This window comes from Sceloporus occidentalis, unplaced genomic scaffold (genome assembly GCF_023333645.1).
Source record: "Sceloporus occidentalis isolate IW3139 unplaced genomic scaffold, rSceOcc1.0.p SCAF_3, whole genome shotgun sequence".
Classification (NCBI taxonomy): Eukaryota; Metazoa; Chordata; class Lepidosauria; order Squamata; family Phrynosomatidae; genus Sceloporus; species Sceloporus occidentalis.
In genome coordinates, this window is record NW_028316983.1 from 98,790,606 (window position 1) to 98,816,290 (window position 25,685).

Consider the following 25,685-nt stretch of genomic DNA (forward strand, 5'->3'; position numbering starts at 1 on the left):
TGCTTGCCATTTTCACTTTATTTGTGGGATGTTTTAAATGCACTTTCATCTCTCTTTAATGCCAAAATTAGCCCCAGTATGATAAATTCCTAAGAGAGAACAATTCTCTAGCCATTTGCAGGCCCTCCAGCTGATGTTAACCACAGAGGTGACCTAGAGAGTCCTAGACAGATTTTCTCTCAGGTAAAAACAAAATAGTGTTAGATTTTGTATTTGTGGTTTTTCCTCTTTCAGTGTTTCCTTTGGAGGCTTGTTTTCCATACCTGGACTATCCTCATTGCCCTCTTCTGGACTTTCTCCAGTTAGTGTATAAATGGTACACTTTGACCCATGTTTGTTACAGTTGTCAGATGGGTGAAAGGAAGAGCAGAAGAAGGTGTGCTGCGAGACAGTTGTGGCAGAGGAAACTCACAGACAAGGGCTGCTGCCACACTACAGAATTAATGCAGTTTGACACCAGTTTAACTATCATGGCTCCATCTTATGGAATCCTAGGGTTTTATGGTTGTGGCAATAGAACTCTCTGACAGAAAAGGGATGCTAAAATGGCTGGCTAGTTGGCTAATTAGCTAATAAGAGGAGGACAAAGGAAGCAGGGGCTGGAAAATGCTGGGACTTGAGGAAATGATCACTGAGGGTGATGAAAAAAGTAACAGACAAAGAAAAAGGGGGACTACAGTGAAAGACTTAGTAGACAGGGGAAAAGGAGTACAATAGTGAAATACAGTGGGCCATTGGTATCCACTGGGATTTGGTTTCAGGACCCCCTGTGGACACCAAAGTCAATGGATGCTCAAGTCCCATTAAATACAGAGCCATAGAAATGGTGCCCCTTATATAAAATCAAGGCCTGTTGTTTGGAATTTATATATATTTTTAAATATTTTTAAACCATGGATGGTTGAATCCATGGATAAGGAATTTGTAGATATGGAAGGCTGCTTGTAGTGTCAGGCACTGTGGTCAGGCGGGCAGTGTATAGGTCAGGGATAGAGCCAAAGGAGCCTACAGATGTTAGATCTACAATTTAGATCAAGAGGTTGAGAACCATGCATTTCTCTACATATTATTGCATTGCAGGTCCCAGCAGCTCTCACTGTATAGCTAGTAGGAATGCTGTGAATTTCAGCCCAGCAACATCTGGAAGGCTACATCTCACCCCAAATCTAGACCATAATAAGGTAACTTTGAAATTTGTGGCTTCTACTGTGATTGTAGAATTGACCAGAGCCACATTTGCAGTCTGTAGCCTAGCTGTATTGTTGATTTTTTTCACAGCTGTCTGAACATGTAGTTACACATCTGGAAATGTAGTTCTACATTGCAGGGACAAGGTATAGGTTGATTAGAAGAGCTCCTGTTCTCCCTTTCCTTTAATTTGTTGCAGCCAAAGCCCCCACCATTGAAAAGAGAAAGGAGGGCACAACTAAGATTATAGAGTTTGCGGAAGGGCTAAGTGTGGAGTTTATCAGACAAGGGAAATTGGAAGTATAATCCAATGGCAATCCAAACGCAATCATGGGGTTTAACGTTATTGCACGATAGACTACCACACGTAATTTCAGGCAATGGGAAGTCCGTTCGAACGTAATCTTGGGGTTTCACATTATTGCGTGAGAGGTGATCACATGCAATTTCGGGCAATGGCAAGCTATTTTTGGGCAATGGGAAGTCAGTTCGAACGCAATTCGAATTCATGTAAATTCTCTGAACTAGCAAATTCACATGAATGCGTTCTGGCCCCACTTTCTTTTCATTCGAAATTAAGAGAAATGCCTCCCGTGTCATAAACTCCTGTGACTTAGATTTGAGATGAACTTTCTCACCTCTGCTGATACCCCTCCACACACACTAATGTCTGTCTTTTATTTCCAAAATCCACAAAATGGTGATGCTTTCATTGGCCAACCAAAATGCACAAAATACCTGACAGAGCAGACTGAATCAGCCACAGCTGCCTTCAGTCACCTCCAGTGAGCACCCTTTTGCATAATTAAGATGAACCATAGCTCAGTTGGAAGACACACAAACTATGTTTAAAACTAAAACAATGTGTTCAGATATGAAATGAGCTGTATATAGATTCTATTTGTGGTATGTTAATGATCTGTCTCAGAGTACATACAGAAATTAGCTGTTGATGCTCCACTCATCAAGTGAAAAGCCTGAGTACAAATTGGCAGATAGCAGAGAATGTCCTTGTTAAGGCTTGTCCTAATAACAAGTAGGCAGTCTATTGAAGTTTATGGAGTAATGGCAGCTAGACTGTATTTCATCAGATAGCAGTATTGTCTCTGTGTATTGCACCATATGCTCGGAGTCCTGGCATACACTTTTCCCTTCATAGTCACGAATAACTTGTTGAACTTAAGGAATGTGTAACAATTTCCACTTTGGCTCTTCTAATCTAAAGTACAACACTGCGGCTAGAATCCTGTTGATTAGATCCCACTAAAGTAGAATAGTTTGTTCAATGATGAGTCAAAACATAGGTAAAATTTATTGATTCTGTAGGTTCTTCTTGATTCAGTGATTCTAATTGGAATTAACAACAGAATTTAGACCTAGCTGTCCTGTGTCATTGTCCTTAGTATTCAGAGAGTATATTACGCGGCTCAACAGACTGCCCCTAAGGGAAGGCCTTCAGGCACCCCTTTCTTAGCCGGATTGGGGCCACAGCAACCTCACACCACAGCCCCGATCTGGCCTTTTGAGGGCGCCCATTCGGGGCACTTTTTGCGCCCTCGAAAGGCCAGCTCAGGGCTGCTTCCGTAAAAATAAAGTGTGAATAGAGTCCTATTATCGGCATAATATACAGCAAGGCTGTAGCGATTTAAGTGTTGAACTAGGACTCAAAGAGACTAAGGTTCAAATCCACTCAGCCATGTAAACTCACTGGGTGACCTTGGGCAAGTCATACTCTCTCAGCCTCAGAGAAGGGCAATGGCAAACCTCTGAATAATTTTTTGTCAAGAAAACCCTGCTATAAGGTTGTCATAGGGACATAACAACAAAGATGGAGACAGTCCTAAAGGCCCATTTTCTGTTTGGCAAAACTGGTGTTTAATGACACACATGCCATTAAATACATAATGACACATTTAATTTGAATTAACACCCCCGCCTTCCCTCCCTCTCCCAGTCTCTCCCGTAGCTGAAGGTATATATAGCTAAATGGCTCTATGGCTTGAAAATGTTTTGTATCAAAACCATATCAGGAAGAGTGGGCAGAAAGAATGCTTTATCTTTAAAAAGTCAGCCATAACACCGAAGACAGTTGCTGTGGTTCACATGGTTGTGTGGGTTGGAACATTATAGAAGCTGGGATTTTATTTCACTGCCAGCAGATTTCACACGGCACAAAATTTGTCCCTCTCGACTGAATTCTTTGCCAGCTCCCTTTATGAACAAATAACCTGAAAGCTCTTTGGCTCTCTTTGATAATCTTGTTTCGTTTTGTTTTGAAATGAACAGTTTCTTTGTAGTCTGTCTTCTCCTTTTAAAAAAAATCCCCAAATGTCCAATTAAAAAAAATGTTTACTATGAGATTGGTGTGTGATTGTGAATGACTTCTGGGATTTTCTTTTTAAAATTGTGAATATGTACAAAGCAGTTTACTAATTGTGTGTTCCTTTTAAGCATAAGAAGGGAATAAAAGGATTCTGTTAGACTCCCAGTGGTTCCCAAACTTTGGTCTTCCACGTGTTTTGGCCTTCAACTCCCAGATGCCCCAGCCAACTTGACTAACTGTCAGGAATTCTGGGAGCTGAAGTTCAAAACATCTGGAGGAGCAAAGTTTGGGAATCATTGTGAGTGTAGTACCTAAGTATGTAGAGAGATCTTGTAGCACCTTTGAGACAAAATAAAGAAAGACGTTGGAAGCATGAGCTTTAGTAGACTTAAGTCTACTTCCTCAGATGCATGTGGGCATTCCTCAGATGCATCTTACATACTGATTCTACATCTCTGAAGTACCTAAGGTTACTCTCCTTACAACACAGTACAGAGAAAATTCCACCTGCATAAGATTGGCACCACAATGTGGAAATTTCACACCACAATCCTATACATGTTTGTTCAAAGTTCAGTCTTTTCAGTTCAAACCTTTGATCTGATCCAACAGAGATTTTTATGTGTTCTTTGATATCTTTTAGATTAGAACATACCTAGCCAGTTTGGTGGTATCTGGGTGATTAGCTTTGGATGGATATCAGCATTCAGATTGGCTGTGTACACAGAAACATATTTCCCTTCATGACACTCACTAGCTGGACTGGAACAATTGAAATTGGACTCATTATATTGGCATCTGAGAGCCAGTGTGGCATAGTGGTTTGAGCGTTGGATTGCAACTCTGGAGACCAGGGTTCGATTCCCAGCTCAGCCATGAAGCCTACCGGGTGACCTTGGGCAAGTCACATGAAACTTGAGCATCCACAGATTTTGGTATCCACGGGGTGTGTGTGTCTTGAAACCAAACCCCAGCAGGTATCAAGGGCCCACTGTACTTCTGCAGAATATATTGATGTTGTTAGACATCCTTTATTCCTTCCATGGTTGCGGAAGGGGAAATACGCTTGCTCCATACTTGTCCTATTGTTATTTTTGTTCTTGTAGCTACTAAGCTGCGTGGTATCATGTGTGTTGCCATTTTGTCGCTAGGAAACTTGAATCTGAGAGAGAGTGACTAGCCGCAAACTGCCCAGTGCCCCTCGGGATAATGCATTCTTATGCTGAAATGTTTTAGCCTACAGTCCAATGGAACAGACTGACTTCTTATAAAAAAAAATTGACAAGACAGCTATTTAATTTGTTAAAGCCCCAGGCAGAATGTACCAAGATTGCTTTAGAGCTATATGATTTGAAAGGTGTGTGTTTAATCCGATATTTTTTTAAAAGAAAACCAAGGCTTGATATCATCCATAACACTACATTCGTCTTTCGTTTATAGCTTATGAGTGAATACAGCTTTCTTCTTTATTGATCTAGTTCCTGATGTAAAAGGCACTTCTAACCTCCCCATGGTGTTTATTGATATGGAAAACAAGGAAAATGGATCCCTGGACACAGAAAAGTAAGTTGTCCCTTTATTCATAGTCAACGGCTCTGAGTTGACTGAGTTTTAATTCTGTTTGAAACCAAAACAGCTGCGAGGAACTTTCAAAACTGCCTTTGTTTTTAAATTACTATTTAGCTGACTTTTCTGTGGGTGTCAGTAGTGGAAGAAGGGAGCATTTGAGCTTGTTCTCACTCTCTGAAATCATGATGGGTTTTTACAGACTAGGAACATTGTGTTTGAATGATACGTTTCTCTGTTTAAAAGTGGTTCCATCCATTATTCCAGTTATCCTTCCAACTAAACCTTCTAGGATAGTTCAGTATACAGTCATCCCTCCATATTTGTGGCTTTGATATTTGCGGATTTTATTATTCATGGATTTGATTAATATGTTCTCTCTAGGAATATCTAGGTCCTCCAGCGCAACTCTGTGGTCAACTTTAACTAAAAGTTGCACTGAAAGCCCTAGAGCAGGGGTAGGCAACCTTTTTGAGCCGGGGGCCGGGTTGCTGTCCCTCAGACAACTGGAGGGCCGAAGCCAAAAAAATAAATTATTAAATATATTTTTTAAAAAATTAAATAAATAAATAAACCGGGACAAATGTAGGACAAAATTTTCAAATTGTGTACACTTTTTTTAAAAAAGTGGAGGACACGTGAAAAAATTTGCTGATTTTTTAAAAAATGTTAATGTAAATGCATGTTTCTGAGGCTTCTATAGACAATTGCCCCTGCACACGAGAGGCCAAAGGCCCCAGCGGCAATCGGCGGCAGGACCAGGCTGGGGCCAGTCCCAAGGCCTCGCTGGGCCGCATCCGGCCCGCAGGCCACAGGTTGCCTACCCCTGCCCTAGAGATTCCTAGAGATAATACTCTACTAGGCCTTTGTAGCTCCTCCAGGGCAGTTCTATGGTCAGTGTCTGTCGGACATCAACCACAGAGTTGCACTGTAGGACCTAGAGATACCTAGAGAGGTGTCCTCTCAGTAAAAACATGGTGTTTTTGTTATTTGTGGTTTCCCATATTCACGGTGATCTTCTGCCCCAACCCTAGCGAATATGGAGGGACAAGTGTAGTTCATTTCATTTTGCACTGATATGCACCGATACTTTCTATGGGATTGGGAAAATTTTGCTCTGATACACATTGATCTGCCACTGATACTGAATGAGAGTTTCTTGCTCTTGCCCTTACTTAGTTCATGGTAGATGAAGGAGTTGAACCTGGGACTGAGGTCCAAAACACACAGCAGAAATAAACCAGTTTGAGATAGCTTTAACTACCCTTGCTCAATGGTAGGCAATCCTGAGAATTGTGGTTTATTGTGACACCACAGTCTGAAAGAGAAGACTAAATGAAGTTTATCACACCGGGATTAAAACGTTCCCTGGTGCGTTCTAACGTGCATGCGTTCTGGGCCCCATCGGGTTCCCATCATGCTCCGTGTGCGCCCCCATGCGTGCACGTTAGAACGCACCGGGGAACGTTTTAACCCCGGTGTGATATGTCTCATAAAACTACAGTTCCCAGAATTCCCTAGCATTGAGCCAGGGCAGTTAAAGTGGTCTCAAACTGGATTATTTCTGAAGTGTGTTTTGTACTTCAGTCATTCACAGTTTAGTTGTGTAGCCACTACACCAGCTGACAGCAGAAGTAACATCTGAGAGAATGTAGACCTGTGATTCTAACATTGTCACTATTTGTCTCTTGTATAATTTTGAACATATTTACCTGATTAAGAAGCCAGTGAAACTTGGAAAGCTTTCCTGATATATATTTTTTTTTGCTTTTTAATTGATCCAATAAAAGTATTGCTGGTTTGTGGATTTTGAATTTTACTGTCTTTTATCCCAGAGATGGGTTAATTCCAAGTGGCAGCAGACCATACTGTTCTTTCCAACTCACTGGAGGACATGTTGCCACTACCTGGGTTTCCACAGTTGTTGCAGAAATCTGACAGCATCTGTAGCACTTTTCCATTCTGCGGAAGCATGCTACGGATTTCTTTTATGATGGCACTGAAATTTAGCCATGACAGTGGCAACTACTGGAGGCAGCTGGGACTGAAAAAATAGCTGGGGTGACAAGACAATAGCATTAAAATGCATTGATTTATTAACTGAATTATTAAAGGAGTTATTGGCCCTACGACTGGAGCATGAATACTGCCAGATTGGCTTGTGATTTTTGATGATGATGATGATGATGATGATGATGATGATGATGATGATGATGATGATGATGATGCACAGGAGATTAGAAGTGCAGTATTAGGGGGAAATGCTGGACAAAGAAGAGGGAGAAGGGTCTATGCTTGGCATTGAAAAACTGTTGGACCATAAGAAGAGCTTTAGTGGTTCAGACCAAAGGGCTGCCTCACCCAGCATAGTGACCAAGCAAATGGCTGTTGGAAGCTTATGGAGGAGATACAAATGGAATCCCCATCTCCCACTTGTATTACCCATTTTATTGCCTTTGACATTGTATTTCATATGTAGCTATTAGGAGTAATGGCTGGGATAGTCTGTCCAGGAATTTGCCTTCGCTCCTTTTAAAGGTGTCTGATCTGATGGCCATACTGTTGCTTATAATAGCACATTCCAGTTTTGCTATGCATTGTGTGATGAAGGTCTTGCATTTATCTGTCTTGAAGCTCCACTCTTCAACTTCTATAGGTGATCCCAGGTTCTGGCATTATGAAAAAAGGAGAAAAATCTTTCTGCTTTCTATTTTTAGGCACCTATCACTCTGATCTTTTTGCCTGTGCTAAGCGTGGCTTGCATTTTTCTCTACTGTCTTACGTGTTTTTGATTCCAAGATGTACACTAGCAAAACAATTCAGAAAGAATATCCTGTAATACAGATTAATCCCAAGTGTCAGTCATTTGAGATTTAGGAAATCTGGAAGATAAAATCTGAAATATAAAGCCTTAATTGCCTCCTTTCAGTGTGTTTGCAATTGCCTGCCAGTAGGTGGCATTCTAGCAGCAAAATGACAAAGATGGAACAGTCCTCCCTTCAGTTTCCTGAATAGAATACAGTATCAGTTTGCATCATGGAAGCCTTGCAGGTAATTAATCAGATAGCTAGCTGACTTTACTTGCGACAGTGAGGAATTTGGGGTGCCAAATGTAAAGTTGCTTCTGTACACACTGGAAGCAAAACATTAAAAGTAATTATGGTACCTGTAATATCTGTAATCAGGGGATTAACAGTCCTTTAAGAAATGCAAGAATTTATAATACAGTGCCATTGCTTTTGGTTTAAGAAGTAACATTGATCTCCCCCTGCCCCATTTGTTAGATTATTTTTTAAAGAATGAAAAACAAAGTGTGAGTAACTTATTACTCAGAGTAACAAGTAGAAAATTACTTTTTAATCAAAATTAAATAACACGATTGTATTTTTTTAAAATTAAAATTTCAAGTCCTTTTTCTGCATCAAAGACTTTGAACCAATAGGTGCATTCTGGACATAAATGAGGTAAGCTTTTGTTTGGTTTTTGTTCATTTGTGGAGTTTTCTAAATTAGATGTTTAAAGTGCATAGCATTAGTACTTAGTTGTTAACTGCCCTCAGGTTGACTTCAACTCATGGTGACTCCATGAATAAGACACCTCCAAGGCCCCTTGTCCTCAACTGCTCTGCTCAGATCCTGCAGGCTCAGGGCTGTGACCTCCTTGATTGAATCTATCCATCTAGTATGTGCTCTTCTTTTCTTTCTACTACCCCCTCCCCAATTAGCATCTTGTTTTTTCTAGTAAGTCATGCCTTCTCATGATGTGGCCAAAGTATGACAGCCTCCGTTTAGTCATCTTGCCCTTCCCAGTCCTAGTCTTCTTTTGATTACCAGGCTGCAATTTCTATTCTGATCAATGGTTGACCCATCATATGGGAAATCTTGAACTATTTCAATTTCCTCATCTAGATTGAATTTATGTAAATCGTCCATGGTTATTATTTCTGTTTTCTTAATGTTCAACATTAAGCCTTCCTTAGCATTTTCTTCTGTAACTTTTCTTTAGTAATTGTTCCAAGCCTTTGTTGTTTTCTGCTAATAGTATGTTGCTTAGATTGTAGATATTTCTTCCTCTGAGAGAGTGTAGGTCAATGCTTCTTTTAGGTTTTTCTGGGATGGACTGAGCTCTCACTTTTGCCATTCTACTCAGAGAAGGGGATGATCCTTTTTTAATATATAAGAGTTAACATACATTACATTTACCTGTAGAAAAGTTGACCCAGGTTTTTGGAAGTTGATGTTTTTAAATACAATTTCTAGACTTATACATAAGTATATACAGTACAGTATCTCCATTTCCCTAAATACAGCTCTTCCCATTATAAAGCCTTCTGATCTAAAATCAATGGCCCTTGTGGCCTCTTTCAATTCTGTGATTTTAATCTAAAGCTACTCTGTGTATAATATTTTCTGCAAATAGGTTGACCAAATAGGATGATAGAATGCAGCCTTGCTTAACCCTTTTGTTGTTTGAGAACCATTCTGTTTCTATGTGTCCTAACAGTAGCCTCTTGTCTTGAGTACAAGTCACGAATCAGGACAATAAAATATAATGGCACTCCCATTACAGTGCGCCCTTGCTATCCTCAGGGGATCTGTTCCGGATCCCCCCACGGATAGTAAAAAACGTGGGACCTTACGTCCCATTCTTCTCAATGGGCGTGCACCCCTACTTGCACTGCTGCATGTGCACACCCATTCAGAAAGCCAGGGCTTGCTAGCCGAAGAACCTCAAACCCCACAGATGGCAACCCTGTGCTTGGCACGGGCATACTGTACTTTACAAGCAATCCATAGCTTTTTGTGATCTGTGCAGTCAAGCACTTTGTGTAATTTATAATGCACATGCTTAAATTCTTCTTGAATTCCCTGGTGTGTTCCATTATACATCATATGTTTGCAGTGTGGTCCTTAGAGCCTCTTCTTTTCCTGAACCCTACTTTCATTACTGGAATTTCTCTCTATGATAGAAGTCTTTGCAGCAGAATTTTGAGCATGGCTTTGCTTACATGGGAACTTAATGCAATGATCCAACTGCAACTTTTACTGTCTCTTTTTTTGTGGATGGGAATGTATATTGATAATTTCCAATCTGTGGGCCACTATTTTGTTTTCCATATTTATTAGCAGATTTTAGTTTGAACTAAAGTCGATTATACCTCTGTGGATTGTAACAGTTCTATTGGTATGTCATCTGTTCCTAATGATTTGTTCTTCTCAGTTGCTTTGAGTTTAGCTTTCACTTTACTTTCCAAAATTTGAGATTCATCTTTGTGTGATTCTTCATCCCACGTGTCATTCATCCTTTTGATTCTTTTATATAGCTGTTCTCTGTATAGTTTTCATTGTCTTTTTATTTCCTCTTGGCCATGTTATTTTGTTCCTCTTCTGATCTCAGAGCATTCTCACCCTTTGAATTTGCAGATCTTGTGGAAGAGGTCTCTGGTTCTTCCTTTTTTGTTGTTGGCTTTTATTTCTCTACATAGATTATCATAGTAATTTTCTTTATCCTTGCACACTAATTGTTGAACAGTTGAGTCCATGGTTCTGGATTTGTTCCTGTCTGCCTTTTCCTTTGCTACTCATCTTTCCTTTATTGCTTGAAGTGTTTCATCTGTCATCCATTGTTTCTTTTCTTCCTTTTTGGCCACAGATAGCATCTTTCTGCATTCCTCCTTGATTATGTCCCTGGCTTCAGTCCAGAATTCTTCTGGTTTCCTGTCAGTTAGGCTTAATAGTACAAATCTATTTCTCCCTTTATCTTTAAATTCTTTTGGAATGTTCTTCGGATCATATTTCAGAGCATGATTTTGTGTTCTTCAGCTCGATCCTAATTTTTGACATTAGTAGTTCATAGTCTGCGCTGCAGTCTGTCTGGTCTTGTTTTTGTTGCAGAAATAGAGCTCCAGCTTCTGTTCCCAATTATGTAGTCTATCTGATTTTTACACTAACATTAACACTAGCATTGGGTAGTCTTGCTATCTGTTATTTTCTGTACAGTAAACACTGGCACAAAAAGCAATTTTTCCAGGCAGAAAATGCTGTTTTCTATTCAAACCAACCACATGTGAATTTTACACAGAATAAGACTCCATTTAAAGCAAATTCCACAAAGAAAAACTTGTTTCCTGTGCAGAAAATGCTGTTTTCTTTACAAATCAACTAACTGCAAATTTGGTGTAGAGTAAGTCCTCAATTACAGCATTTTCTGTGCAGGAACCAGCTTTTTCTGTGCAAGAAATAATATTTCTGCACAAAAAATGATATTTCTTGTATGAAACAACACATACACAGAATTTTGCACAGAGTATATCCTGACACAAAAAAAAAACAAAAACAATTTTTTTTTAATATTCTTTCCAGCTGTACTCAAAACATATCACTTTTTTAGTGATTGATGAGCTGATTGTTCATGTTTCCTAAGTTAGAAGCAAGGAACATCTGGCCCAGAGATGGGAAAATCCATGGCCTATGAAATGACCTAGGAATCAGTGGCGTCACTAGGGTTGACGTCACCTGGTGTTTATTTTATGGTGTCACACACAAACACCGTTGACCTCCTCCTGTACCACATCCATACAGAATCCTTAGTAATGTTTTTTGTACTAATTTACTCATAAATTGTAATTCCCATGCATCACTGAATGTAATGGTACTAAAACAACTATCAACATTTAAATTATACCTTTAAATTACAATATCATACACACAGAATAAACGTGTTTACATATACATAGCTTCATGTGGTGACAGTGAAAATTTGGTAAAATGTGATATTTTTTAAGATTTTTTTAAAAAATCAATATTGAAAATTTTAATTATTATTATTATTTTAAAACGGGGCCTCTTCTTTCTCCTTCAGCTGAACCTCACCCCACTCACACTATCTCTTCTGCATTTTAAAGAGATACAGGTGAAATCCACAGCTTGTTTCTGCCAAAATACTGTTAGGTGTCACCTGTTGCAGTTTGCACCCCCTGCACTACTCACTGCCATGGATGGTGAAGTGTCAGAGTGAGGACCCTTATCTATCTCAAGGACCCAGCACCTCAGAAGCCAAGAAGCAAGTAGAGATCAACTGATCTTTGGCCTCAGGGCTATTACTCCATTGGCTTCTTTCCTTCTTTTTACATGGGAAGAAAGCTGTCTTAGGCCTGATACATACCTTCCTTAGACGCGGGAGCGGCGGCGGCGGCCGTTTTTCCTCCAGAGGGAAGCCACAGCCGCCAAACCACGTGGCTTCCCTCCTGCGGAAAAAGAACCTGTGAAAAGCAGGTTCTTTTTACGCCACAAGGGTGGTGTAAAAAGTGCGCCACTGGCGCATTCATTACAGAAGCACCGCATGGTGCTGTGAGGATGCCGTGCGATGCTTACGTAATGGCGGCACCCTTGTATACAGGGTGCCGCTATTATTATGCCACCGTCATGTGCTAGGGTTGCGGGACGTGTTCGCGCTCCGCCCCGAGCCAACCCTAGCATGTGATGAGGGCATCACTGAGGGCCCGTCTGTACAGGCCTCGGATGCCGTCTTGAAAGGTGCTACTTAGAGCCACAATTGAACCTGGTTTTCTTCTCCCTCCCCTTCCCTGATCTGAGAAGATTCAGGAGGAACAAAACTGGTTTGAGATTTAGCTGACATATGGAGGAGAATCTGTCACCCACAGGAAGAGCAATCCATCCAGTGCTCTGTGGGGTAGTCTGTCTCCTAAGGCCAGGTCAGTTAACCTTCTTACCTTCTGATAAGATTTATATAGATTTAAATATATAGATTTAAATTTATATATTAAATATAAAGTTATATTTATAAGAGAACCAGCATGGTCTAATGGTATAAGTGTTGTACTGGTACCTCTGAAGACCAGGGTTCAAATCCCTGCTTAGCAAAAAAAAAAAAAAAAAGATCACCATTTGTTGATCTTGGGCAAGTCACAATCTCTCAGCCACAGAGGATGGCAACCACAAACTTCTTCTGAATAGATCTTGCCAAGAGAACCCTGTGATAGGACCGCCGTGAGTCAAAGTAAACCAGAAGAACATAACAACAAGATAGCACAAAATAGAACTAGTTAGAAGAATATGATAAAACACAGTGCTTAGAATAACCTTTGTAACTGTTGCTATTACCATTATGCCAGTTGCTTTCAGATGCACATATTTATTCTTTCTTTAGCCTTCCAGTCAATGTATTATCAGACTGTGTGGCAATGCAAAAATAGATAATGTATCTGTTGACACAGCTGAAAGTCTCTTGCATCATGTAATATCTAACACAAGGTTTTGAATTAGCATCTTCTAATTCTAGCACATATTTTGTGGGCTCCAGCCATCAACTTAAGCAAGCTTCTTCCGCCCTCAGAATTTGTAATTGCTGTGTGTGTACAATCGATGCCAGGTGCTAATATGCAATAAAACCCTGTACATTATAAGGCCCTTTTGATTACGTGCCTTGCTCTCTATCAGGTTTGCTGGAGGGAAAATGTAATCAAAAAGCAAACCAGCTTACCTTGCGGTTTATATGATAAGGAGTTGGATGCTAATTGAATGTAGCTGTTAAAAAAAGTTGTGAAGAAGCATAATTAACTAGTGTAGAAACTGGGTTTTGGATATGTCCCTGTATTTTATATCTTTCTCTGTCTACTGATTTACACATTTGTCACCTCAGGAATCCATAGGATGCAGCCTATGCATATACTATTACAAATATCTCAATATCTCAAGGGCTCTCACAGAGAAGAGGGATCAGGCTTGTTGCCTGCTGACCCAGAGGTTAGGACCAGATCTAATGGTTTGAAGTTACAGAAGAGTAGATTTTGCTTGAACAGTAGAAGGATCTTCTTAACAGTAAGAGCTCTTCAGCAATGGAATCAATTACCTAGAAAGATGATAGGGACCGCTTCTCTGGACATCTTCAAAAAGAGTCTGGACAGTTACGTGTTGGGGATGCTTTAGCTGAAGAACCTGCACTGAGCAGAAAGTTGGATTAAATGGCCCATAAGTTCTCTTCCAACTCCATGATACTTTAAAGTTCAGGTAGTACTGTATATACTCATGTATAAGTCAAGAAATTTAGGTCAAAATATTGACCCAAAAATAGTCAATTGACCCACAGGTCAATTTAAGTACCGTATCTTAAATCTTATTTAAAAGAAGGAACTATCTCCTGGTGAAAAGTAAGAGTATAATATATGACGCACCAACCCCTTCTACTCTCTCATTCATCCAGTTTTAGTAAGCACAAAGAGCTATGTCTGCTGGAATTTCATAAACTCTTTGACATTGTTTTGCTTTGCTTCATCCTTTAGATCTTTTGCTATATGCCCCTAAATTTTATCCTTGACTTATCCACAGGTCATAGCAAAATCCATAATTGTGGGCCAAAAACTTGCCCTCGACTTATACATGAAGTTGACTTACAGTCGAGTATATAAGGTATATTTGAGACTAACTGAAAGAAAGAAGTTGGCAGCATGAGCTTTCGTAGACTTAAGTCTACTTTTTCAGATGGATTTGGTGGAGTGGAAAGCCAGGGACAGTCCCTACCTTTCCACTCACCAAATGCATCTGAAAAAGTAAACTTAAGTCTATGAAAGCTCATGCTTTCTTTATTTCCTTCTTCTTTCTTGTAATATTGGTGTCTGGTGACATGGGGTGCAGTGTTTGCATGCCAACTTACCTTTTGCTTCCCTTACTTGCTACTTCCATTTCAAGAGGAAGTGTGGGAAAGCTAAAGGTAAGTTTAGCTTTCTTTAATCCTTTTCTTCTCTCCTTCTCTTTATCCTGCTTTAAAAAGAAAAAGAGAAATGCATAGTGCATCTGTGAAATGGTACTTTTGCGCTATAAGACTAAGGGTGGGGGGATAAAAATTCAGAAAGAAAAAATTATCCTTCAAACCATAGGACCTCATTGGCAAACCACACAGTTTGAAAAAATAAAAATTCAGAAGAGCCCTAGAACAGATTCAAGAAATCACTACATCCAAACAATGGAAAAGGGTATGTTGACACAAAGTAAGTGAACATAGAGATGACAACTGTAAAACCTGAGGAACTATATTCTGAGACCTCACATTTCTAAATCATGCTAAAAGAGCTCTAAGTCTGGATCCAATTTTTTCTTACTACTGCCTCATGATTTCAGCGTGGTAGAAGGAGAGCCCGCTCCAAGCCTTTGAAACAATTATTTTGTCAAATAATTTCTTGCTCTGAATAACATAGCAATAACCTTTTAATTTTAATGTTCTTTTAGGGCTAAAGCTATGAACCCAAACAATTATTATAAACCATTAAACAAAATAGTAATAGGGCCTCAAGGGGACACTAACCACTAAGTCCTATGATGTATTCAAAGTACCTAATGCAATGCAAAGATGTTTCTCTCTGTGAATGCATCTGCACTGTAGAAATAATGCAGTTTGGCACTACTTTAACTGCCATAGCTCCATCCTACAGACTACTGGGATAGAATCATAGAGTTGACTGAGACCACAAGGGCCATCCAGTCCAACCCCCTGCCATGCAGGAACTCTCAATCAAAGCATCCCCGACAGATGGCCATCCAGCCTCTGTTTAAAGACCTCCAAGAAAGGAGACTCTACTACATTCCGAGGGAGTGTGTTCCACAGTCAAACAGCCCTTACTGTCAGGAAATTCCTCCTATGTTCAGGTGGAATCTCTTGTTTGAAGTTGAGATTGTAGTTTTATGAGGAACTAGCACGCTTTGGCAGAGAAGGCTACAGACCTTGTAAAACTACAGATCTCAGGATTCCATACAAAGGACCTACGACACTTAAGATCATGTCAAACTGTATTATTTCTACAATGTAGATGCACACACAGTGTGTGTGTGTGTGTGTGTGTGTGTGTGTATCTCATCCTCCCACTGTCAAACAATTCCAACCAGACACTTTTGGTTGTCTTTGGCCTATGTGCAATTGTATTTTACTCTTGTACAAATTTGTACAACTCTCTGAAATGCAAAAGTACTGCAGAGAAGAAACACCATACATATCAGAGATTTGCTGCATGGGTGAAATGTAAGAGTCTGTCTTAAGTTTTTGTGGGTTTTTCCGGCTATGTGGCCATGTTCTAGTAGAGTTTCTTCCTGACGTTTCGCCAGCATCTGTGGCTGGCATCTTCAGAGAATGTTTGCCTAGAAAAGACTTGGCTATATATATTGTGTGACCTGGAAAGGCAGGAGTGATTTGCATGTATATTGTTTGTTGCTAATGGCAGTCCTCAGGGCATGAGGGTCTGCACAAGAGGATTAATGTCTGCTTGATTAGTGCTCATTGTCTGCTGGGAAACCCCTGACCCTGGAAGATTTCTCATTTGCATTTGTTGAGTCTTTGGCGGGTTACACACCAAAAAGTACGTGCTTGGCACGTACTAGGGTTACGAAGGGGCATCCTTTCCGTTTGCCCCTAACCCTAGAACGTGCCAAGCATGTACAAAATGGTGGCGCCCATTCTACATGGGCGTCACTATTTTGACGTAGCGGAAGCCGCCTGACAGGGGTGACCACACCACAGGAACCAAATCAAATAGACAACGCATTCACACTTGTGCTGAATCGATTCATTTCAAAAGAAGTGGGGAGTGCTGCAGATCCCGAAGAACTGGTTTGAATGGGTTTAGCACTGCACTCCCCTTGGCAAACTGTGCCAGAAATTCGGTGCAGTTGTGAACAAGGTCCATTTAAATTGGTTCAGATCAGTTTGAAAACTGGTTTATTATGTAGTGGGAATGAGGCCTAGGAAACAGGTTGGCATAGCAACTTCTTATTCTTATGAGCATCCTAAACATTTGGATAATCAAAAAAGGGTCTGAATTCTATGTGAATTCTTTTTGAGACCATTGAAAGGAATGGGCTCAAGCACACCAAAACCTGTTCAGATTGGAACTGCTGGAAGTGAAATATTGGGTGCTATGCCCACAGAATCATTAGTGTGTGAACCAGATTTAACATTGCCAGTGATCCTGTGTGATCTGCTGAGACTATTGCTGTGTTTACAGTGTGCTTCAGCCAACAGTGTGCTTCAGCCAACTTCAGCCAATACAGAGAATGCAGATTACAGAATGATGACTGGTATCTTGGTTGCGCTGGCATCTGTTTTGCAGTGCAGTCATTCCATGGGGTTTTTCCCTTTCTATTTTAAGAAGTCCCATACACTTTGTGGTTCTTCCTCCAGTTTTGTGCTGCAGGTGTAAACAGAGTTGCAATAGATCAGATTCTGGGAGGACTGTTCCAGTTTTGTTTCCTACTATATACTGTTCCCACCACAGAATAACAATGTTGAGAATGGGGTTGGTGCTGAGCAGCCCAACCCTGTTCAAAATAAACAGAAACCTTACACATTCCTGTCACACTGCATGGGTTGCTAATGTCTTCCCTTTAAACATACAGGAGTGCATTTCAGAGATAAGCAAGAGAGGACTCAACAGGTTTGTGGAGTAATCTTGTTAGGCTGTTCCAAATTACATTACACATGCCATATTTGAGCAGCCAGAAACTCCTGGATTCTGTCATACCTTCTGTTCCTCTTCAGATACATTGCTCTGGGACAGATTTCTTCAACTTGATGGCCTCCAGAGGTGTTGAGCTACAACTCCCATCATCCCAAGGATGATGGAAGATGTTGTGGAAGACATCTAGAGGCCACTAGGTTGTGAAAGGCTGCTTTGCAGCCATGTGGGGATTTGATTAGTTCTGTTTAATGAGATATAATTATATCTAGAATGAACCCGGCATTTGGGTTGCTACCGCAAGCTAAAAAAAAGCAAACTAATGATATGCACGCAGCTAACACAGCATGAACAAAGCTGGGCTACAAGTTTTTCCTCCTGCCATGCTCACTTTTCACAGACAGAGAAAATGTGAAGTGGAAAATCATTCAGACTTGACACCCATTAGCTGTTTTCTTCCAAGCTTCAGTCCACCATCCTCTAAAGTCATACACTTCTGGAAGCATGTAGCACATGTGTTTTTCTAAATGTGTAGATTTCTCTCAGGATTTGGCAGAAGACTGCATTATCAGGAAATGTTATGTTTGTGTGTCTGCCTCTTGACATACATAGTGTAGGTCTATCCTCCTTTCTGCTTTCCTTACTTGCCTTCTATCTGCCATTGTATGCAAAATCCAGAAACCTGGTTACCAAAACAGATAAGAGGGATAGGTTGTTCATATAATTATACATTCTGGGGTGTGTGAACATACCACTTGGTTGACAGGTCTGAAAACATTTTTTAAAAACTCCTCAGTTAGTAGCTAAGAAATCAGTAAAGAAGCTCCTGGTTCAAATCTTACCCCTGCTGTAAGCACAGTTAGAGCATCCATAGGTCTTCTGCACAGCTAACTTTTTGTCATATCCAATTTTCTGCTCTGAGGTATCAGTTCTGCATGATAATAGGGCTTTTCAGTTGAGGTGGAGACAGAGGTGCATCTTCACACATCCTTTCCCACACTTCAGACTTTCATGCCTTTACTGGCAGATCCAAAATCGAGCCACTGCATGGAAAAGATACATATGTGTGCACTTCTACTCCTGTCCAATTTAAGCCCATATACATTCACCTGATTGTTTTTATACAGTTAACTGTTGATTTGCAAGCTGTATCTGCTGATTCTTTTCAAGACTACTTGAATTACTGGGAGCAAGTCACTAACAAAATAATTACCCTGCCTTTGCAACAAGACTCATGTATGATGCAATGTAACCATGCTGCCTCTGGGTCACAACTTCAAGATATCTTCATCCCCTTACGATCATAATAGGCAGACAGTCTTATTGCCATCTTCAGAGCTGGATTATTGGGGTAGTCAGGGGTGTCACTAGGGGGGTGCGGGCAGCATCAGTTGACACTTCAGAGGGGGGTATCATCTGGTGCACTGGTGGAAGGGGCCACTTTCTGGGTCTGGTGGGCTCTGTTGGCCAGGTGGGAAAGCGAGTCACCTCCTTTTCTTGTCTGTCCAGCAGCTCCACCAAACCCAGAAAAGGCGGCTGAAGGGGCGGTGTGTGTGTGTGTGTGTGTGTGTGTGTGTGCATCCACGCTTCAAAAACAATCCATTTTGACACCACTTTAACTGCCATGGCTCAATTCTATGAAATCCTAGGAATTGTAGTTTGTTTGGGGACCAGAGCTCTCTGACAGAGAAGGCTAAATGTCTCATAAAACTATAATTCCCACAATTCCATAGCATTGAGCCATGGCAGTTAAAGTGGTGTCACACTGGATTATTTCTGCAGTGCAGATGCAGTCTTGGTGACCTTTTTCATTTCTTGAGTGATCTGTAAGGGACTGGTATAGCACTCGGTTCACATATTTTAACAGTTTGCCTGTATTATTATTATTTTTTCAAGCTTGGTAGAGAATGGAAGACCTCCTGATCCAGCTGACTGGGCTGTTACAGACGTAGTTAATTATTTCCGAACAGTGGGCTTTGAAGAACAAGCAAATGCTTTCCAAGAACAGGTGAGTCTATGTGGAGAGTCCATCATTTCCCATCAACCTTTGCAGGCTCCATTGCAATCAAATACTACTTATTATTACTTAGGAATGGATTGGTTAAAATCAGGGCTAGAGAGCCATGTTGACTAGAGCACAGGAGGCAGTTCTGGGTGCTTTCCTCCAAAATTTAATTTTTCCAGCTCTGGTTAAAATTAGCTGGATATTCAGTTTGTTCTTGAAGATAACAACAAAATGTTTCCCTAATTTCCATTACTAGTGCCACAGCTGTAATCAAACCAGCACGTTTACGAGACTGCTTTGCACAGACTTGACTTTCTGATGCATATGAAATCATTTGGGGTGGGTGGGTGGGTTGGGGAATGATTATAGGCTTTATGTGTAACTGCAAATGATAGTAGCATTTACATAATTGTTGTACTGGGATTAGCCACTGTGGCTCTGTAAGGAGAAAGGTGCTGATCCAGCAGGGTTTATGTACTCATCTGTATGCCTTATTAGTTAAGTGTTCTTTACCAAGCATCTACCAGATTTTATGACTGATGAAGCTGAACTGGGAAAGCACAGCAGGATTTACAATTAGGCTGGGCTTGAAATGGGATCACGGAGCCCCTAGAGGGCGTTAGTGCTTGATTCAATCTTGATACTTGTCCATAAAGCATGTCCATGTATTGAAGGCTGGCTCCATTGCTAAAGACAGAAAAGAAACCCATTGCATTCACATTTACTTATGAAAACAGCCATTTCACACTTCTTAAAGCTGGCAACAGAGTGAGGCCCATCCTGCCTTGGAAATGTATTCAATGCATTTCATGGAAGAAGAAAAAAATACATGCAAAACCAAACATAGATGTTAAAAATATACAGGAAAAGTGTATATTTGGAGGGGGAAAGTATTCCTATTTTAATCAGTGGCAAAATTCACATTGTAACAACATATTTGAAAAATATGTAATTTTTAGAAAAAGTATGCACACACATATGCACAGGTTTCTGTGCGAGTTGAAAAATATCTCAAGACACTTGATAAGAATAAGTCGCTGGGGCAAGTCATGCATATCAGTGAGATTCTGAGAAAGACGAGATGGGGGGGAAATGATAGCTTCAGAGATTTCTTCCAGCAAGGTAATGGGTTAAAAAAGAAAGAAGACTCATTTAGTATCAATTTAGTAGTCTTAGTAAAGATTGCTATCTTGTCATAGAAACCTTCCAAAAGCAAGCCAAGCCATACTGTGCCAGCCACACCTTTTGCTGGCCTTCTTCTTAAATCAGCAACACATCCCTGTTTTTCTTTGTAGCCTTTTTGCACCACTGTAGGAGCCACTAATTTGTGACTTCATCCTATGCTGCCACAGTTATATTGAGAAAGCCAACATGGCTGGGATCAATTGCATGGATTATCCTGCTCAATTGCTGCTCTCCCTTTCTGGCTAAGCAGTCACTGGGTTCCAAAAATGTCTTGATTGGCCTCAAGAGCGTATTCCAAGCCTCTTGAATACTGCTGCAGCATGGTGTAATGAAACCATATAAAAGCAGTTGTGGTTGTTGTTAGCTACCCTCAAGTCAACCTTGGCTCATGATGTCCCTGTGAATGAGACATCTCCTACCCTATCCTCCACTGCTCTACTTCAGTCTTGTAGATTCAGGTCCGTGACCTAATTGAGTTTTGCCATCTGGTGTGCAGTCATTCTCTCTTTCAAAAGTGCATTTTATGGACATATAGGCATATAGACATGGATTTTTAAAAGGATGAGGTAGAAGTCACTGAACTTGATGATTATTAGAAACTTGTTCTGAGGTCACTTCAGCCTCTGGATTTTGAACATGTGAGAAGATATAAAGCAAGTTCAGAGGCTTTTGTCCTGGAAGAACGGTTGATAAAAAGAGAGCCACCCAAATGTCCTGTACGAAAAGTGATTGTGTGTGTGGGGGGGGGGGGGGCGGACTTTGAAAAAGCCAATTTGTGTGTCTTCAGAAGGTAAGTGTTTAAGGTTTTTCTTCCATAAAACAGGCCAAAGAAGCTTTGAAATCTTTTGAATTCTTATTTACAGCCTTCCAATTGAAGTATGGTTTTATTGCATGCTACACGTTTATCAGTACTAGCTTTAAAAGAAGTCTTCATGGCACCTCCGGTTGGGATTACATACACATTTTGAGATTCTTTGGCTATTTTGAAAATACATTCAGACCAACTGTTCGCTTCCCACAAGGCCCAGTAACCAAAAGGACCTTGTTTGTTGTGAAGGGGTTCCGAACATAGTGGATTCAGCAGCCATTGCATGTTTGTCAATCACCATACCAGCAGAGTTGAACTGGATGTGAACTGCATGTCTACAGAAATACTTGTGCCACTTGATTGCCAAAATGTCGTCTTTTAAAAAATCAGTATGTCTTTGTCTCTTATGCTGGGAATTCCCACCCATCAGTATCATTTGTAAGGAACTGTTAAATATTTACTCCACTTGGAAGATGTTGGGTTTCCAGGGTACACTGAATTTGCCACAACTCAGAAGACTGAACATAGCTCTTAAGAATAGCAACTCATGTAGTCTTTACTCTCCTATCACATAGGAACCGGTTCCATGAACTAGTTATAACTACTTATAAGGACCCTGCTAGTATAAGGGTAGGGAATGTGCAGCCCTCCAGATGATGTTGGACTGCAACTCACATCATCCCTTAACTTTGTCTATACTGGCTAGGGCTGGTGGGAATTGCAATTCAACAATATCTGGAGGACCTACACATTCTCCATCTCTACATAATTGTCACATACTCTGTGTTGTGATAGTATGTGTGTGTAAATGTGCACACCCCTTGGGCCCAAAAAAACAAAACCCCAACCTAAAGGAGTTCACAGGGCTGTTGTTAGGTGTCTTCAAGTCAACTCTGACTTAGGGCAACCTTATCATAACATTTTCTGATAAAGATTTATTCAGGGAGGTTTGCAGTTCCTTCCTCTGAAATATCCCTGGGGGATATCCTTGGGGGTCTCCCATCCAAGTACTAACCAGGCCTGGCCCTGTTTAGCTTCTGAAATCAGACAGAATTTTTTCTTCAGGATGTTTAGGTATGCCACAAAGGTATAACTACAAAATTGAAACATTTAACAAAAACAATAAAATGAAACTTATGAACAAGTCAGTTTAAAACAAGGATGGATCAGTGAGTTTGGGTGTGTCTCTGACCATCAAAATGCTTGTTAGGGTGGCCCCATAAATTTCATAGGGTTTTCTTAGGCAAGGAATAATCAGAGGTGGTTTTGCCAGTTCCTTCATCTGAAATCCAGCCTACAACACCTGGTATTTGTTGGTGGTCTCTAATCCAAGTACTCACCAAAGCTGACCCTGCTTATTGTCCAAGATCAGAAAAATCTGGTACCTTTAACGTATTTAGACTGTGATATACTTGAAAAGATACACAACACTGAAGCTTTAATAAACTAAAAACAGTTCAGCTCAGCTCTGCTCAGCTGTCATTAACAACCTGGGAAGAACAAATGGTCTTTACCATCTGCCAGAAAGAATAAAAAGAAACTATGATCTGATACTGTTAGATGAGTGTTCATCTGTGAGCATGTTCATGGTTCCATTTCCACTATCTCATAGTGATCATGGGTAGAGAAAACCCGTAACGGTGGAAAAGTATTCATTCCTCTGGTCACAGATTTACCGGCGGTGGCAGCCGTATTGCTGAATGAAGTAGCGGTGGGAGTCATGCAGTCCTCCACACATTGCTGGATATTTATAATTGTTGGCTGTGTTGGCTAGGGCTGCTGAGATTTGCAATCTCCCACCACCAAGAGACTGCATGATTCCCACCCCTGTGCGGAAGGAACATGCGGAAGTGTTCCTGTGCAAAGGCAGAACAAAGGGGATTACAATCCAAGATACTAATTTTTAAAATTACATGTTTACAGAGGATATTGTGAACGAGTGTAAGTGCTTCTTACACTCCGTTTTTTTCCTTCCAATCTCAAGATGTCTACGGATTCTGAATACTCAGGCAAGAAATGACCCACCTTAAGAAACTCAACTGAAAAATCAGGAAAATCACAGCTGTCAAACTTAACTCAAAGGAAACAGAAGGAAATCACCTATAAAAACAGGAACCATTCATCTTCTCAGTTCCATCAATTCAAAAAGATTTTGATAACACATTTTTTAAAATTTATATCAAACTCTGTTCATTAAAATGGTCCCAATAAGTTGCTTGAATACTGTGTGTGTGCTTGATGTCTACAGTTGTGTTTGTTTGTTTGTTTGGGGTTTTTTTTGTTTGTTATCCACCATGCAAAATTAGTCACCTTGAAAATGCAGCTGGACTGGGTGGGTATATGAATAAATGTAGACCTTTATATTTGTACAGTCAGTACTCTATACCCACAGATCTTTTTTATCCACTGATTAAAGCATCCATGGCTTGAGAATATTTTTTTTAAATATATAAATTCCAAAAAGGAAACCTTGATTTTGCCATTTTATGTAAGTAACACAATTTTACTATGCCATTGTATTTAATGGGAGTTGAGTATCCATGGATTTTGGTATCCACAAGGGGTCCTGGAACCAAAGCCAATAGGATACCAAAGGCCTACTGTACAGGATAAACTATAACAGACTGTGCCATTTTCAAACTCAAAACACACAACTGTTGTCTTCACCCTTCTGTTACACACTGATGTCATCATCTAGTTGTACAGGATGAGCATCGCTTGCACATAACCAATGGGACTGCAATATGCAGAGTAGTGAACTCGACATAACAGTGAGGTCACAATGTGTACCTGACAGTTGAAAGCAGCCTTCCCTTACCTAACTGACCTGATTGTCAGTATCCCAATACTCTGACCTAGACCTCAAGGAATGTAATTGCATACAAGACTATTTAATATTTAACATTATTATAGACTGGGTTTCTTTGGGTTATGGGGAGGGGGATCTATAATATCTTACAACTGTAAGACTGACATGGAGCCAGAAAAGATCGAGGCAGCACTCCAATGTTTGCCAAACTAGAGGACGGAAATATTGCTTAACCCTGTTTGAAGAAAATGGTGAATTACTATGACGTTCTCGGAGTTCCAAAAACTGCATCTGCAGATGAGATTAGAAAGGCATATCGACAGTTGGCCTTAAAGGTGCATCCTGATAAAAATCCAGAAAGCAGACAAGCTTCTGAAAAGAAGTTTGTAGAAATCTTCAAAGCATACGAGGTCTTATCTGATGCTAAAAAGAGAGATGCGTATGACAGATCCAACAGAGCAAATGCAAGAGGAAGTGGAGGCAAGGATGATGGTGGACACAGAGAGAAAGGGCATGAAAGAAGGCATACTGAGACAGACCTTCATTGCCACAAGACTCACATTGATGTACACCAGGGGCCGAATTCCTTTTCCTTTCATATGGTTAGTGATCCGCTTGATGACGTTTCTTTCTCTATCAATGAGGTGTCACCAGTTGCAGGAACCGGGTTTACTTCCTTTGGTCCTCAGATTACCGTGGTCTGCTCCTCCTCTCCAAACAGCGATGGCAGAGGGAAATTCAAGTCTGTCACAACAACCTGCAAGATTGTGAATGGCAAAAAGGTCATCACTAAAAGAACTGTGCTGGATGGCAAGGAGAGTGTTGAAATTGAGGAAGTGCCATTGAGGGACTAAGAGGCTCCCAACTGTCATTGGTAAGGAAGGGATGTACCTTCTGTGCTTGAGAAATGTACTATCGAAAACCTGTGCTGTGTTCAGTGTTGTTTGAGAAAGTATCTGACCATGATTGGCGCATCAGGCAAACCTTATGATGAATAACAAATTGATTTAATGGAAGTGGTTTCTTCAGTCTATTGTTGGGGGAGGGGGGTCAAGAGAAGGAGAGAGATCTTGTACATCCTATCTATGAAGGTGTGCTCAAGCAACTGTCATAGTTCTATCCCCCCCCCCCCCCGCCCATGATACTATGCTTGAAAAATATTTGTGAGAACTTTTTGCAGTCACTGCCATTAATCATCTTGTTGAAGCAATGATGACTGAATAGAGCAGTTTTCCTTCCATCGTTTTTCTCTGCATCTCAGAATGATGTATTGAACACAAAAAGATTTCTCAGTTCACGTTTCTCTTTATGGACAAAGCAGCAGTCTTTTTCAGTTAATTC

The 25,685-nt window shown here is 40.5% G+C and overlaps 1 protein-coding gene across 7 annotated transcripts in view; it reads left to right on the forward strand.

The window, feature by feature from the left end:
• The window catches only part of SAMD13 (sterile alpha motif domain containing 13), a 41,209-nt gene that overhangs the window by 9,765 nt on the left and 5,759 nt on the right, over positions 1–25,685 (forward strand). For 2 of the 7 annotated variants that reach the window (XM_089518705.1, XM_089518707.1), the window contains exons 3-5: positions 4,990–5,074; positions 19,434–19,545; positions 24,989–25,218. In XM_089518705.1, coding sequence (XP_089374831.1) covers positions 5,022–5,074; positions 19,434–19,545; positions 24,989–25,198 — 375 coding nt within the window. In that variant the 5' untranslated portion in view covers positions 4,990–5,021 and the 3' untranslated portion in view covers positions 25,199–25,218. Of the gene's footprint in view, positions 1–1,080; positions 1,182–4,989; positions 5,075–8,096; positions 8,129–8,485; positions 8,542–19,433; positions 19,546–24,327; positions 25,219–25,685 lie in introns of those variants that run through there. The other 5 variants (XM_089518706.1, XM_089518710.1, XM_089518709.1 and 2 more) reach the window with 5 other exon arrangements.